Source organism: Neolamprologus brichardi, chromosome 14 (assembly GCF_056152115.1).
Source record: "Neolamprologus brichardi isolate AB-2024 chromosome 14, ASM5615211v1, whole genome shotgun sequence".
Lineage (NCBI taxonomy): Eukaryota > Metazoa > Chordata > Actinopteri > Cichliformes > Cichlidae > Neolamprologus > Neolamprologus brichardi.
Window position 1 is genome coordinate 35,283,304 of NC_142117.1, and position 17,378 is coordinate 35,300,681.

General features: G+C 43.2%; 1 protein-coding gene and 1 non-coding gene across 2 annotated transcripts in view; both read right to left on the minus strand.

The window, feature by feature from the left end:
• Positions 1-6,339, minus strand: part of map4k1 (mitogen-activated protein kinase kinase kinase kinase 1) — a 45,714-nt gene extending 39,375 nt beyond the window's left edge. Inside the window, exon 1 of the mRNA XM_087851234.1 lies at positions 6,059-6,339. Within this exon, the coding sequence (XP_087707360.1) occupies positions 6,059-6,166 (108 nt within the window). The 5' untranslated portion in view covers positions 6,167-6,339. The remainder of the gene's footprint in view (positions 1-6,058) is intronic.
• A 10,237-nt stretch (positions 6,340-16,576) lies between these two features.
• Positions 16,577-16,740, minus strand: LOC118455341 (U1 spliceosomal RNA). The gene has a single exon (XR_004844115.2). It is a non-coding gene; the product is annotated as a U1 spliceosomal RNA (small nuclear RNA).
• Between the last annotated feature and the right edge of the window lie 638 nt (positions 16,741-17,378).

The following is a 17,378-nucleotide window of genomic DNA, read 5'->3' on the forward strand; positions in this document are numbered from 1 at the left end:
TGGTGGCACAAGAGTGTCCCCCCCACATGCTCCCATCTTAGAAAGCCAAATTTACAGCATTAAAGAGCATATTTATGTATTTATAACATCCATCTGGATACTGGAGTTTGGGGAATGGTCTGTGCCTGCTAATTGGAGTCCTTTAAACTGTGTTTTAAGTGCCTTTTAGAACATTTTAATTATGAAATTAGATCATTACTAACAAAACTTCTTTAGTTTTTAGCATGGAACATGTTACTTAGTGCTGATTATACGGGACGTGTCTCCACCTATGCAGCCATGCAGTGATGCTAACCAAAATATGCTACCTTTAGCTAAAGACTTTGCACTCCAGGTATTTGAGTCAACATGAAAACCTCAGCAGCCAAAATGCTCCCACTGAGGCTTCAACATGTGGACTCTAAAAACCATCAGCTGTGTCTATCCTTTGTATACAGTTCCTGTTCTTAATTGAAAAGCCGGGACATCCCAACGACAGCACGATGCCCACAACAAGCTGCGACTCCGAGCTTCAAAGCAGCCGCATCGTAAACCTGTAACTGCACACACGCAAACATATGAAAATAGCATCTTCAGGCTGAAGCAACATATCACACGTGTAATATCGTGTAATGTATGTGCACACGCTCAGCATTACATGAGGCTGCCATTCATTCTTCGGTTTTGTGGAGATAATACTCCAGCTCATCTTCCTGACATCGCCCTCACTTACACCACACCAATTCACCTCACTGCTGCTCATTTAGCCCCTGACGCCATACTCAACCACTTCATACCCAACAGCTTTTAGAGAATAGGCGAAGTGAAAAGTTTAAAAGTTCAGTATCCGGCGTGTTCGGTGACGAGCACGCAGCGAGGCTACCCAGAACAGTGACGCACAAAAATGCAGTGCTTTTAAGGTTTTACGTGTAATTGTGACGCGTGTGTGCGGTGATTTTGCTTTCAGCGATTTCATTGAATGAACCCCTCAACACTCCCTCTGTTCAGCTTCTTAAGTGATCATCTTACAGCACAAAGTCTCACAATCTAACGTCTGTGAATGACTTAACATGCAAATATAACAACAGCGGCAGCGACAGTAGCTTCTTAGTAAATATCTTCTCTTTCTTGTTGCCTGTAAGGAAGTTATTTATACACACGAGGGCATGCAGCCAATTTAGAAGCTAGGCACTTCCTCATCTCAAAACGAAAATGAGTTCTTCATTCAATGAAATCTGCTCATAACATAAAACACTCGGATACACACTTGGGGCGACCGTGGCTCAGGGGGTTGGGAAGCCGGAAGGTCGCCAGTTCGATCCCCGGGCTCTCTGTCCTGGTCGTTGTGACCTTGGGCAAGATACTTTACCCTTTACCCACCCTACTGGTGATGGCCAGAGGGGCCGATGGCGCGATATGGCAGCCTCGCTTCTGTCAGTCTGCCCCAGGGCAGCTGTGGCTACAACCGTAGCTTGCTTCCACCAGTGTGTGAATGAATAGTGGCATTGTAAAGCACTTGAAAAGCGCTATATAAATCCAATCCATTATTATTATAAACTTTGCTACAGAAAATGCTCTGACGGGAATATCGGCTGTGCAGTGTTGTCCAACAGGTTTGACAAACAGAAAGAAGGTTTAAGAAATGTCTCAGCAGGAAAAAATGTGGACCGGGAGCATGCCACCGGATCAGCATCATTCACGCTATCTATCAAACATAAAATGAAGTTTCCGACTGGCTGCCAACAAAACTTGCTACCCAAACAACAAAGCCAGATAACTCTGGAACTTCCAAAAAAAGGCGTCCAGAACCAGCGGACAATGTCACGCTAGCTACAGCCATCTTTTATATACAGTCTGTGATCTACACCAGTTTACATAGGCCACGGGATGATGTGACAACCATCATCGAAATGAGAAATGATCATTTATGAATTTACCGTATGAGTACTCGGGGCCCAGCTGACTTATCTTAGACGACGCTGGCTGATGCTAACATGGTGTTTGAGAGGAACTTGGCGTTGCATCTGAACCACAGGCAGCAGAGGCTGCACGCAGGACTGCGTGAACATCTCTACACATCCGATGAAGACGAGGTATCCGCCAGTACAGAGGTGACCCTGTGCAGATGTCACAGGTGCTCGTGTTGCAAATGAGCTGTCAAAAGTGCATGTGAGACAATGAAGAAGCTATTCGAGGCAGAACTGAATGCAGATTATGTGCTTTTCAAATCAGGCTCAGTCTTTGAACGCCTGGGGTACAAAGCGTTTGAAAAATCAGATACTTACCCCATAAAGAGATTTTATGGGGTAAAAAGTGTTTAATGCCCACAGAAAGTCGTGCAGCTTACATGCCGAAATCAATATAAGACACATGAAGTAATAGGAAATGATCTACAACACAACTTGGCCTTATCAGCTGCGGTCGACACGGCCTTTCTTCTCTATCTCTACATCCGATGCACCTACTCTTACTCCTGAGGATGAGGAAGTGTCTGATATGAAAGCAGGTATATGTTTCTTCCTGTGAACGTCCCTCCCTGTACAACATGAGGCTAAGACGCTGTACAGTTCCCATAATGGTCATCTCTCTCTCTTTCTCACACGCACAAACAGGCATAACTTAAAGTCCTACTTTTTCACCACTGCTGATGGTGCAAAAACAGTTGCTGCTTGCAGGATGACCTCCATTAGGCCGTGCAACGACGCGTAGCTGAAACCATGTGATCGAGCATGCGTGTGTGGGTGTGATCATATCTGTGCATGGGTGTTTTTGTGTGAGCGTGTGTCCACATGTGAAGGAAGGGCAATTATGCAAATATCTCCCTCCCTGTAAAACAGAACAAGGTCACAGAACTGACCTGTTTAGAGGAAGTGTGCTCACTCTACAGATAAACTGCTTTGCATAGGTTACAGTTTTACAGCGCGTGGCGTGAACTGCTGAACAGCTCGACTCTGAAATGCTCCGTATCCACCAAAACTGGCACGTGAAAAAAACCAGTCCACACATGGGCTGAAGCAGGTGGCCGAGAGCGACTCGGAGAAACTCTGAAGCCTCAACTTACCTTCTTCTGTAAAGCGTATTTGTGCAGGATGTTGCTAACGTGCCACATTTTAATATAGATTTTGTTAAAAAAAAACATGCATCACAGCTTAAATACTTCAAAGAGCTCATACTCATGGCGGCACAGATAAATACAAGCCAGTGTAGGTGGAGCAAGAGATCATTATCTAAAGAAATAAGACTAGAAACTCACAATAACATTTGAAGTCTTTTTTTATATCGCTTACAAAAGCAACACGATGCACAGTGACCAAAATGATCTGCATCCTCTTCAGTCCAATCACCGACGAGCTCGCAATGGTCCATCACCGTGACAACCTCAGATGATTTTATAACTCAGCATTTGCAGAGCTAAATATCTCCAATGAGATAGACGGATGAGATTCTTATTTTTCTCTTTTTGTGCACCTCAGCAAACCAGAGCACACGATAATTAAAGACAGTGAAGAAAGTTTCTTGGTTGGAGTTGGGGGATGGATTAAAAAGTCCAAAAACTGAAAACCCCAGAGCGGATCTAAAGTCCCGATCTCGACAGATTTAAATGTCACAGTAAGCTGTCTGCACTGGCACTAAGTGTCGGTGCTAAACGTTCTGCAAATCAGAGCTGTGTAAACACAATCATAACTTGTTGCTAACAGATGAACTCAAATCAGTCTTTAAGAAGCTCTGTCTGGCTTCAAATTCTCATAAATGAGTCGCTTGCTGTTCTGTGACTTACACTGAGCTGTACAAAAGAAGGCGCATAGTCCACTCAGATCACTCTATCACTCATGTGAGCCGTCACTGGAGAGACTTAGGTAACTTTTCCATCTCAGGTGTGACCTGAGGAAAGTCCCAGACAATCCTTGGTAACACATGCACCTACACAGGAGCCCGCGTGTTCATTCAAAGCACGGAATTACACCAAAGGAAGTCAAAATTCACTCAAAATGTATCCATTTTTTAAAAACACGCACTTAATCACATCCATATACGTGTAGACGGACGCCTGTGAAGTCGACATGGTTGCAAGAAATGTACGAAAGCCTTGCTCTGTGAACGCGGCTCCATCCGCTGTGACATTTGAGAATGTTTCTAACACACCTATGATAGCATACAAAAGAGCAATTAGATGGGTATGTAAGTTTTTGCGTGATTCCCTGATTGCAGACTCCTTCTTCACCTTCCCACACTCGTATTCTGAGTGTATTTTTTGCCACAGAGCGATAAAACACACATGCATCAAAGTTAAAATATGATATTTACTGATAGCCTAATTATTTTCACTGTCATTCTAATTTTCTGCAGCTTTGGTGTCGTTATCGGGAATTTTTCTTTGCCACAATAATCCTGCGGTGAAAAGCTGATATAATGCCAACTCTAAATACCGCCCAACTCATTAACATGCAGCGACAAACGACATAATTAGCGATCAGAAGCAGACGAACTACACTGGCAACACGTTTGTCTCTCATTTCCTGCCACTTTTAATCAGGTTGATTTTTTAAGCCTAATCTAAACAAATGTAACTGAATATTTTGTGATACTTGCTGGGCCGTCGGGCTTGTAATCTGCTGGTTTAAACCCTGGCTGCTGAGATCAAATTAACAACTACTTGTGGACCATTTGTGCTCTAGAATCAGAGTCCTGGGCCTCGACCACAACAACTCTGAATGCTGCAGCTGGTTTCTAAAATGCAAGTCTAGCTGCTGTTTTTATTTCTGGAGTGCAGCTGTGGCAGGAACCACTCCTCTTTCTGTAACCTTACACTGCAAATAAAAACAGCTCAAATGATCTGTGGATTCCTTCGAAAAACAGGAAGGATTGCTTTTGGAACGCCAGGTGACATCACATGCCAAACGACATGAAATTCCAACAACACAAGTTCCACTGAGAGAAAGAGGATGAGATGTTCAACCTGAACGTTTCTTTAAACTGAACCTTTACAGCAACATTCAAAGCCTGTTAACCAACTTCTCCCCACTGTGTGAAAATATGGGTTTAACCCTGCGAAACCTTCACTGCTGCTCAGAAATGGGAATGAACTCTGCCGCAGGCGAAGAAGAATCAACATAAAACCAAATATCTCAGATGATGTATTATTGAACCTTGGCTTTGTGGTTGGAGAAACCATGATATTGTTTACCTTAAATATCAAGCCACAAACTGAAAATGTGTGGTGTGTGTGTGCAGGAATATACAATGTACCATATTAAGTTCAGACCTCACCTTCCTGCTTCTGCTTCAGGTTAAAGTCGGACTTAAATGACTTAAAATGAGTCTTTTTAAGGACAGAGGGAGAAACTTCGACTACAACTCAGAGGTGTGATTTCGTAGACGCCCCGTCAGAGTCGAGGATGATGTTAGAGTGCACCTGAAACACCTGAAACACCTTTTAGTAGCTTTGAAAGCTTGAGCCCCGTTTGTTGGCGTTTGATGACATCAGTGCTCAAAAACAGGATCTTTAACTCTTGAATTCGTGGCACTTGTACTACAATCCAGAGTTCACACTAACTTCTCTATTAGATGGAGTAAAACTGCCAAAAAAAAATAGTTATCGACAAGAATACTTTCACTTCTTGTAAAACCACTTCCTCCAGCACAATAGAAGATGCACTTAAGTTGTGATTGCAGTAAACCAATGAAACTAAATTCCATCACACCTATGTTCTTCTAAACTCACAGAGAAGACGTTCACAGCGAGCAAAGCACCGCGTGCTCAGCCTGAGATTCCCCCCCCCCCTTTTTTTTTTTTTTGCTGCTGTACATTAAAGTGCAGGGACGGGAAGCGGAGAAGTGAGCGACTTGTAAAACAGGCAGAAGTAAGACATGCTTGACTTGAGATGCGAGAAGCCAGTGGAGCAAAAACCTCCTTTAGACTCAGCTTTACATTTTCCACTTCTTTCTTCAAACAGTTTACAGACACTCACGATCTCTTGAAAGGTGAAAGGTTAAAATACAATCTTAAAATACAAGTAAGGCTTGAATAAACCTGATTTAAGCAGACATGTACATGTAGCGGCAGTACAAAGCAGCTGACCTTGTAAACCTCCCCGTAGGTTCCTCCTCCGACTCTCAGCTGGATCTCAAAATCGTCCTGAGGGTTCTTGGTGGAGATATCCAGAGCTGCCCTCTGATGGAAATCCATTTTGCTGTTCGATGTCACTAAAAATCCTCCTCAGACATGTCACGCAGTCTGTCTCACACACTCACACACACACACAGCAGCATCTACATAGAAACCTGAGAAGCGAAGAAGACGCGAGCTGCTGAGGAAAGGCGCTCGGACGCTCTCTTTGTCTGACTTGTCACTCAGCTGCTGCCACACACACTCACACACCTTCCTGTTTCTCTTTCTTAGCCTGCTGTCACTCCCTCCTTCCTCTCATCTCTCTCTATTTTTTTTCTCAGCTCATTTGCATAATCCAATTTATTTCCTGTTACTTGTATCGTGCATGTGTGTGTGAGAGAGACTTTCAGAGACAGCTTTACAAAGATCTGTGTGAGTGTGTGTGTGTGTGTGTGTGTGTGTGTGTGTGTGTGTGTGCGCGCGCACATGAGAACATGTTTCTGCATGTGTGTGGCTTGTAGCTGATTAATTGCAGTTGAGTTGGTTGGGGTTTTCAGAGCGAGTTTCAGTCTCAGGTTCACGCCTACTGAAGTGTGTGTGTGTGTGTGTGTGTGTGTGTGTGTGTGTGTGTTGCTCTGCAAGAAAAGTCACTCTTGCTAGGAGCTCCCTGTCAGCTTCCTGTTCATATCCTGTTCAAATAAAGGGGTACAACATCCTGTTAACAACTAAAAAAATCATTTTAATTCTTAATTTTTTACGATCACCAGAATCCACGGGATTCAAATTCGTCTTTTTTTTAACCATTAGAGCATTTTTAGTGAGAGGTGTAAGAGATATAATTGGAGTGAATGATGTGGTTTCATCATGGTTGCTGGTGCTTATCTGCAGCACCTTAACGCACCGCAGAAATGGCACGAAATGAACCTGAGAGAGAAGGAGGCCGTTAAACAGCTACTTTACTGTTTGTTTAAATGTCTGACTAGTGAAAAAAAACGAATTAATCCAGTATTCAAAAATTAAGAAACAGTAAAAACTGGGCACGGTCTAATGGAAACCAGTAATCGCACGCTTCCATGGGCAGGTGTTATTTTAAATGTGGCTGACACTGAGTGTGGCTAACTTTAGCGGTGCTAGCAGCAGGTTAGCATTGACAATCATGAGCAGCACAGTGTGGCTTTGCGTGGATGAGCGGTTAAATGTTTAAATGTTTAACCACCATGGTCTTTTTTGTAGGTCACAGTCCTCCAGAGCTGAGGCGGTAAACTTTACCTGTTTACATCTTCCTGCCGCGGAGGGACAGAGAGGGCTAACATCTCCGAAACAGCAGACCTGGTGAAGGCTAGTGAGAGCAGCGCCGTGTCGACTTAGCCACACATGCCTCGTTAAACAACTGCACCTTTTTTTTTAAACAGCTGCCAATTAAAAAGTCAGGAAATCGGGGAAACGGGGACGAGTCATCTATTTGGTACCATGAAGGTCTTAACCCATTTACCTCCATCACATCCACTTATCCAGTTCAGGGTCACAAGTGGGGGGAACCTGAAGTCAACCCCTGTGGACTTGCTGTTGGAGGGCTGAGACATAGAGACAAATACCTTAACGCTCACATTAACATCTAAGGTTAACCTAACCTCATGCTTGTTTGTGGGAGGAAGCTGGAGTGCTCGGAGACACCTGAAGCAAACGCCATAGAAAGGCCCCAAACTGGATTCAAACCCAGGACCTTCTTGCTGTGAGGCGTCAGCGCTAACCGCCGCATTATCACGCCGCCTGCCATTGTGAATGTCAGCTGATTGTTGAATCTCCCAACAGTTTCGCAACATTGTGACAAAATCGTTTTTTTGGTAAAAGCTGAAGAGAAATGATGCTGTATGACAGAAACTAGGGATACACCGATACCGATACTGGTATCGGGTATCGGGGCCGATACTGTAAAATGTGTGTGTACTCATACTCGTAAAAGTTAACCGATACCATGAACCGATACCAACTTATTTCATTAATCAGAGGGTGGCTTGTCATTTCTGTTGTAGTTTTTTAGATTGGCCACTAGGGGGACATCCCGCACTAAACAGGCACAGGGTTAGCCAGTGAGACTGGCAGCTCCAGATAAAAAAGAGAAACTGGAGGCTGCTGTAGCTAGGCTAAACAAAATGTCAGCAGTGTGGAACAGCCAACTTTAACTCAGGTTTTGGAAAAGCGAAGAAAAATGTCAAGAGAAAATCCACGGGCAGTTAAAATAACAGAGGCTCGACTCATTTTATCGCTCTGGATGACCAGCCAATGCCGGTCGTGGAAAACATAGGATTGCACCGCCTTCTCAGCATACTCGAGCTGCGATATGAAATATAATAAATAAACAGAAGTGTTTATTTATTATTCTGAAAGCTCGAGACAGTGCCAATAGTTCAGTGATATTCTGTTAAATTACAATGTGGAGACTCTGCAATAATTTAACAGAAGTGCTTATTTTTCACTTGAAATTTTTTTGTGGTCATTTTTATTAAGATTTAATTTTTTATCGGCAGAGAATAAAATAAAACCTGTCTTCCAATTCATTGCATTTGTGTGTGTGTGTGTGTGTGTGTGGTAGAAGTATCGGTTTTTGTACTCAGTATCGGCAAGTACTCAGATCCAAGTATCGGTATTGTATCGGTTTGAAAAAATTGGCATCGTTGCATCCCTAACAGAAACACCTCTTTGTTTACGTCGCAGTAATTAAAAGATGGATGTAGCATCACGATGTCACCCACTGGTTTGTGAAGTGCTGCTTTTCAAGCTTCGAGCTGAGTGATTTTAACGCAGCCATCGGGTGAAAAAGTGGTTAGCCTTACATTTTGCTCATAAAACTTCAGCCTTCTGCTAATTCCTCTGACTCTTCAAATTGAACTTTATTTAATGTTTCAACCCATTTTGCCAAGAAGATAACTGAAGTTGCCAAACGTAAGTCTACCTCACAAAATTTACTATCTTGGGCTCTTTGAGGCCTCATTCATCCCTGGACTGCCTCATGAGCGCCCCCTAAGGATCTGGAAGTCCACAGAGCGAGAGCGTCACGTTCTCTGCTATCGTTTTCGTTTCCTGGAACTTGTTAGCTCCGTCTTCCTAATGATATCACATATTTTTTTATTGTGCTCTTACCCTCATACTTCCCAGTTCTAGCCCAACTCGACTTCTGAGTTTTTGGATAGTTCAGGGGTTATTTGTGTGCACGCGTGCACGTTTGTGTAATCTTACCAGATTTCTTAGCCTGATTGTACCCGCTCCTTGTCCCCTGTGTGCCTTCCCTTTAGTTTTTATGTGCATGAACACATAAAGCTGTGGAGGGATTTTTTTTTATTTCACCACAGCTTCTTGCATTTGTGTCGTCCTCTCTGTACTGACTCGTTACATGGTAAACACACAAAAATATCTCACAGTCATGAAAACAGGAAACATGCTAATTAGATTTTATCCATTGCTTCCTATTTCACACCATTTTTTTCTGCATTTGCTGCAAACGGTTGTTGTTGCAGGATATTTAAAGTTTCATCACCTTCTTTTAACCCGAGAGACCTGCGCACAGATGCAACACCCCTCATGCAGGACCCTGCTTGGAGAAGCACCGATCTAAAGCGAGCCGCCATCATCAGAAGCTACTATTTAGATTTAAAAGAAAACAAAGCAGCTTAGCACGTGTTAGTCGTTAAACGGTTAATCAAAACAGCAAACCTGAAAGACAGACAACATCTGTCTTGCCATCGTATAACGATACCATCTTCATCTTTTGACATTTATTCCCCCTCCTTCCTCAGCTCAGCGGCCTGCCCACACTCTCGTTTCAGCACCCACATGTGACAGACTCAGCAGAGGCCAGTTAACCTCAACTAACTGCCTCAACCTCAACTGAGCCTTAGGAGCAGGACTGACGGGGTTACTGATCAAAATAAGAATATTAGACTCCTTTAAGAGTTCAGGTGCTCAAGTGATCAAAAATGTCACATTCTCAGTTTTACTTCAAATGTCTGAACGGTTTCATAATAAGGTCCAAAATCCAAATATGTGCAATAAACCCCAGAACTTGTGACTTCTGGTTGTTGTTTTGAGTCAGTATGTGTGTATTTATGGCTCCTCTCTCCTCTTTATCATTGCTGCATCATCTGGTTTGCTCCTGTTAGGACGCCTTCATCAAACCCTGCATGTTCTTCGCGTCCTCTGACCGTTCTTCAAATTATTTTTAGATATTCTTAGATTTGTTGAATGTGCTGCCTCACGCTTACTAATTAGAAAATCAATTTCATGTGCTATGTTTCAAAATGTTATGTCATTTCAACAAAGTTCCAGGTGTACTAGCATAAACACAGACTATCACTGGGCTTCATCACAAAGACGCATCAACATATCCTGACATTTACCTGCTGATTACGCTCCACACTTTGATTTTCTCTGATTAGTTCAGCAGATATCTTCAAATCCAAGGAAAAACGTTCCCAGGTGGCTATGAGAAGCCAAACCTGACACATTAACTTATTATTACACTTTAGATAAATCTCATTAGCCATTTGACAATTCAAGACCCAGTCGGACTCTGGCACGTAATTTTTAAACTACTGAGCGTAGATACTGATTTTGATTTGAAATAAAAGTTTCAAATGTGGATTATGTGGATCAGCTGGAGGTCCAGATGCATCTCTCAGGTCTTTGTTGGACTTTTATTTCCTATTTCTTAAGAACATGACTTTGAGATCCTGTTCATCTGCTCTCGATAGTTTGTTAGACCCAGCACTTCTTCTTTTGCCTTCCACTTTCCCACTTTCCTCATTTTTTTGGACCGACCCCACAGTGTGCAAATATTTTGGGCTCTTAGCTCTTTGGGAATCATCTTATTGTGCAAATTGACTATTTTACGTCTGTCAAACTAACATTTTGAAAGACCTTCGGAAAGCCTTGTAGAACCAGTTTAAAGTGTGGCGTTGAGAAAAAGGAAATGAGGGGTGGCTCATGACTTTTGCACAGTGATCGTAAGGTTTGGTGAATCTTAATGTCAAATCCCACACGTCTGAGCGAGCAGTCGTGAAGCTGAAGAGTCTGAAATCACAGTGAAGCGTCTTTGCACCGTGCACGCGTGTTTGTTAGGTACTTGTGTAGCAGCAGAGGCAGATTGTTGTTTCAGAGGGCGAGCAGCTGCTACGCTTTACGTGCGACTGTACAACGTTTTCATCGCTTGTCCCACGTGGAGATCAGCTCGTGTTTAGAGAAGTCAACAGGCGCGAGTCTGACATGAAACACGTTGCTCAGAACCAGACGTGTTAATGCGTCGCTGTCGAAAGTCAAAGAGCGGCTGAAATAACAGCCATGTTTCTGCAGTTACTGAGACGGCGAACGGCGTAAATAAGTTAAGGAAACGCCCACGTAAGGTCATCCCAGCGAACATTCGTCCTTCATGCGATCAGTGCTGCAACTTCACCATGACTTCATTTCATTTTGATGTTGAAAACTTCAGAGTTCGTGACGAGCCAGCGATTCCTCAGACTAACACACGGTCTGTTGAGATCTCAAGTCAAGCGGCTTTACTGTCATTTCAACCATGCGCAGTGGTCCAGTACACAACGTTCCTCCAAGATCAAGGTGCTACATGTGACAGACGATCAACACGGGGCTACACAAAGTGCAAGTGTGCAAGAATTGCAACAAGAAAAACCAAAGACAGTGCAACAGAAATGTGCAAAAGACTGTGCAAAAACTAACTTGGTGTATGAAGGTGTGTGTGTGTGTGTGTGTGTGTGAGATTCTGCAGATAAATCCTTGCTAGTGATGTGTGTGAATCGATGTGTGTGTGTTTCAGTCCAGTCACTGAGTGTTCAGGAGAGGGCCCTGATGCTCCGGTACCTCACTGCCAGAAGGCAGCAGGTTGAGGGGTGTGTGAGGGGTGTGTGGGGTGTGTGGGGTCCTCGCCAACGCCGGTGGCTTTGTGGATGCAGCCGGTGCGATAAGTGTCTGTGATGGAGGCAAGAGAGGCTCCAATGCTCTTCTCGGCTGTTCGCACTACTTGTTCATCCTACTCCTGGATGGACTCGTGGTGCTGCTCAACCAAACGTACGGAGGAGCTATAAAAGCATCCTTCCTCAGCTCGCAGAGCTGCGCGGCTGTTATTTCAAATGTTGCTGAAAGTTGAGCACACTAAAGCGTAACAATGATCTGTTTCTGTATTCGCAACGTTTCTGTCAACGAACGATTAACAGCTTAGGTGTTGGGGATGAAAATAACCTGAAAGTTTCTTTTGTCACATTTCTGAGTTTCTATTGAATCATTTCCTGTTTTATTTTGTATTATTAGTCACTTTAATCTCAGGTTTATTTCCTGTCTTTCGTTGTATTTTTCCTTTAGTACTTAAAACTATTCAGGTTCACTTGTTTTTTTTGTCACTCCTGTTTCCAATTAGACTCTCAGTATATACACTCGCCTGCCACTATATTAGGTATGCCTGGGTAATACCACGTTGGGCCCTTTTTGTCCCTTAATTCTTTCCTTAATTTGACAAAGTGCTGGAAACTTCATCATCAGCTGCACAATGATGCAAACCTGCTGTTAAAACATGGCAGCAGTGCAGACTGTGGTGACTGTGGAGGCTGTTTGACCAGTATAATGACCAACAAACCAGTTTGATCTTTGAATATGAAAATAAGTTTGAATGACAACCAATGAGAGCTTAAAGAAAACAGAAATACGGTGAAGCACAAGGTGCAGCTAATGAGGGCGGGTCCAACAATCACAAAGGAGGGAAAACACAGGACAACTTAACTAACCAAAATAAAACAGGAAGTGAGTAACACTCAAAAAAACCTCAAATTCTTAACAGGACCTGACATCACGGCGTAAACAGGCACCAGACGGATTATTTTTGACAGTCCAAAAACCAAAAACATCTACTTAAGTTGAGCCTCGTCTTCTCTGAAACAGTGAGCATGTGGGTGGGTGGGAGGTTTGGGGAGCTGCTCACTCACGCAGTGAACACAGCAGAGACAGAAGATGGTGGGGGAGGACGACAACGTGCACGAAAAATCACCGCGCAAGAGCTAAAGAGCGTGGCTAAGCTGTGATTCAACTTAAATTTCTCTGCTCGGAGAGAAAGCTGGAAGCAAAAGACTTTTTCTTATGTTTTCCTCTCGTGTCGTGCAGCATTGCTCTCTGAATACTTGCTGCTGCCTCACCCAGGGAACACAGAGAGACACAGGTGTCATCTGAAGCAGCAGGAACTCTGTCCGCAGATGTTTTTCTGTATAAAAAGAATACAAGAAGTGGTTGAGCGTAGCAATGAAAGTGCAAAATTAAAGCATCACAACCTGGTTTATATTTATGCATTAAAAAACAAACCAAAACATTCGATAACGCTCAACAATTAAATGTTTGTGCACAGCTCACTCTCATACTGATGCTAAAAAGCTAGTTTATAGCTTCATCTCAAGAAGGTTTGAATCTTGCAAAGTCTGATTGCATGACTGAGTCAGAAATGTTCCTAATGATCTGACACAAGTTTAATAATGAACGTCAGCAGCTCATCAGGCTCACAGGGAGTGTGAGTGCAGAAAGAAAGTGACACTTGGTTGCTTTGTGCAGAGAGTTAAACAGATAAAGGACGCAGTGGCCTTGAGCAGGTTAGTGTGCACCTTACACGAGAACCTGGCCGGCGCTGTGGGAGGAGCAGCGATTCAAAAGCAAACTTTGAACCCTGCTGTTCTTCTCGCTCTTTGGTTAATTAGCATGTCTGTCTCTCTGTGGGCTTTTACAAGTTTCAACTTTTTTAAAATTTCCATTTCTGCATTTATTTTTTATAAACCATAGACTATATAAATATATATCTGAGGGTGTGTGGAGTCCACATTGTAAAGCGTCGACATTAGTGTCTTAGCTGCTGTTTGCTGGGTTTTTAGACCCACCAGTGAATATATTTATATGAGAGAGTGGAGCTCCAACCTATCAACTAATGATAGCAAGCTTTGTTAGATGCACATATCGGCTGATTTGTCTTAATAGCTCCATACATCAAATTTCTATAATATCACTGTTGGAAGGGATCAACTAAAAGTGGGTGGACAGAACTTTAAAATAATGTATTTATGGAGCTCAAGTGTCCCTTTGGACCATAAAAATTGAATGCAGATCGGAAACCTTCTAAAAATGGGAAGACTGAAACTCGGTGAACCACGGGCCAAAAATACTCTTACACCAGCGTGTTTATTTCTGCTGTCTGGGTGGAATCTGCGTCTGTGAGTCTGCGGCGTCCGGCTCACTTTGGAGACATCCTCTGGTGGCTGTTAGAGGAACTGCAGTTTTTGGCACTTCTGTGTCGGCTTCATTTGTGAGGTTGAGGCTGCACGATATGCACTCGTGTTTTTGTCTTTGCAGTCTCACTCTGGCTTATATTTATATTTTATCTATGCCATCTTTCAGCTTTAGACAGGCCATCGCTGCAGCGGTTTCCACGATCGCCTCACAGCAAGAACATTTCTGACTTTTAACACGTTGCTTGTCTGAGGTCTGTTTCCTCCTGTGCCCTCTGGTTTCCTCCCACAGTCCAAAAACGTTCATGTGTGATTAACTGGCTGTTCTGTTGTATTCATGTTTACATGTGCTACAGAAATCCCACTCCGTACTGTATCCACATGCATTTTAGCCACTTTTCCCCAGCTGTGATTCACCCACCTGGAGCTTCGCCTCCTCCAGCAGGTTCTGGCTTCTGACCTATGCTGAGATATACAGAGGAGAAATCGACTGTTTTTCATTGTGGTCAAATGTCAGGCAGCGTAAAGTGCACAGGGGACATTTGAGTTTTTAACAGCTTAGGGTGACAGAGGTGGCGTGAAAGGCATATGCCAGAGATCCAATGATTAGATAAAGAAGGCTGACAGCACAACACACCACTGAATGTCTGAACTTCTTCAACAACGCAACAAATGACTATTATGGTACATGGGCTGGTTCTTTATAAGCTTTATACAGCATGCCTGCTACCTTTCTATGGTCCCTGCTAACATGGGTGAACTGCATGTACCACATAACAAACACCTGTAGCTCATCTGCTAACATAGACAACCATTTGCAAATGACATCATCGGATACATCATCAGAGCTCCAGATAAAGGCGGCGTGGCTACGTTTCAGCTGTCGTCATATCATCACCCTGACATGTCACAAAATACTGATTTTAGCAATCAGCAAATCCTGTAAGGACACTAAACAAAGGTATGCAACATTTTCTCGACCCGAACGACTTGTCTGCAAACACTTGCACGTTAAAAAGGTTTTACTGTGAAGGCAAACACTCACTTTTCAGTTTCACTTCTGCTCACGGAGAAGTTGGCGAGTGTTTGCAGACAAGTTGGCGTCCTGCATGCAAACTACTCAGAACCGCAACAATGTGCAACCAAAGCTAACACAAGGAGGTTTCTATCTACCTGCCAACCAGGGAATACACATTTACCCAATCGTAGGTCTTTCAGCGACCACTCAGACTGGAGGGTGGTCTCCAGACCTGTGTGACTAAGGTCTAAATTTTTGACCCTACAACTTCACACACCCAAAGTGACGTGCCATGATGAGTCACATGACAGCAAAACCTCAATAGCTAACATTTATTTTCAACAGTAAAAAACAACACAGAGCAGCAAACAGCAGCATAGCTACGAAACAGGAAATCTGCAGCTTTGTCACATCCACCTCAACTTTGAGGTGACTGCCTCAGAGCTCTTTGTTTTTAAACTTATATACATGTTTCACTTCCAAAGAGCACTTTGAACAATAAGAATCTGAATCCAGTAGCACTCCTACAGAAATACTAACTTTAAACACTGAATGTGGCCAGGCACTGCATTTAAAAGATAACAAACACACGCGACCCTGATTTAAATCCACCAGACGGGCCACCTGGAGTCCAGTTCTGCCCGTGAATCTGGAAAGTGTGAAGAAGAAGTTTCCATTAAAATCCACAGTTATTCCTGTTAAAGTGAGATCACAGAGCAGAGAACAATGTCTGCAAAGTTAAAAGTGACACTCGTCCAGATGATGAAGCTGTAAATCCTTACCATTTAGTTATATGTTACTAACAGTTAGTTAATCCAATTCTTCCTACTGTATATTACTGTATACTGTCTGTGAAGGTTTCGTTTCAAAAAACGTCTTCAAGCAACTCAAAGAAGTCCAGACGCTTTTCTTTGCAAGCTCCTTAGATTACTGTATACTAGTATTCTTATTGTATATATTGTTCCTCTGTCTCTCTTGCTGCGTTGAGCATGTGTATGACAAAATATCCCCTCGGGATAAATAAAGTTCTTCTTAGCTTATCTGTGACGTCGCTGAACATTTACAGAGCTCTACCGGCCTCTAGCGGAGAAACGAGGAAACTGCACGCTATTCAAAATCACTCATCAGTCACATCATCTTCATATATCTAATGACCTCGTTCTTCGTAATAAGCGCAAACGTTTCCAATATTTTCATTCAACACCTTATTAGGGGAGAGCGCGAACGCAGTCCCCACTATCAGAAATTATGTAGTCGAGATTCCCACATTTGGGGAATTCGCAGGCTGTCAGCAAAGCCAGAGTGCAATGGCTGAGCCTCGGCCTGAGAGAACCACCTTCTTGATCATGGTACCTCTCCTACCAGGTAAGTATGACTAGTTGAGCTCACGCATGGGGGAGTCTTTCACACACAAACCCTGCACACTCACGGTGCTCACAATCAACACAAACACAGCCTGTAGGAAACTGGGACTACACACTATTTATATATACACATGAAGCAGTTTCCAACAGAATTCTATAAGGTTATTTAGCTTTTAAAAAAATACCGGGAGAATTTCCCATCATGCATTGCTGCATCTGCGCAACAAGAGCTAGCTGAAAGATAACTTTTTCATCCATGTAACCTCCTTAAATCCACCAACAGACCACCAGGAAGTTCAGCTAACTCAAAGGTCAAGCACGCTGCTAAACGAGTTTGTCTGATATTCGGGGAAAAGAGGATAAACGCAAACGTTTTCGAGTTAAAGTACAGTCACTTCCGGTCTTTTCGTTAACTGCTGCTAGGCAACCAACAGTTTCCCGCTACAGTCTCGGAGTATGAACACCGTTGCTCACGAAAACACGTCTGTGAACAAGTCCGAGTGCAACAAACAACCAGAAAACAATCCAAATAAAACCACTCTAAAATTTACTCATTAACAACGACTGAATTCACTCAGAGCAAATTTTTGCTTTGGCGGGAGTTTATTACCTGCTAAAGATGGCAGGACGTCTCAAATCACGCGGGT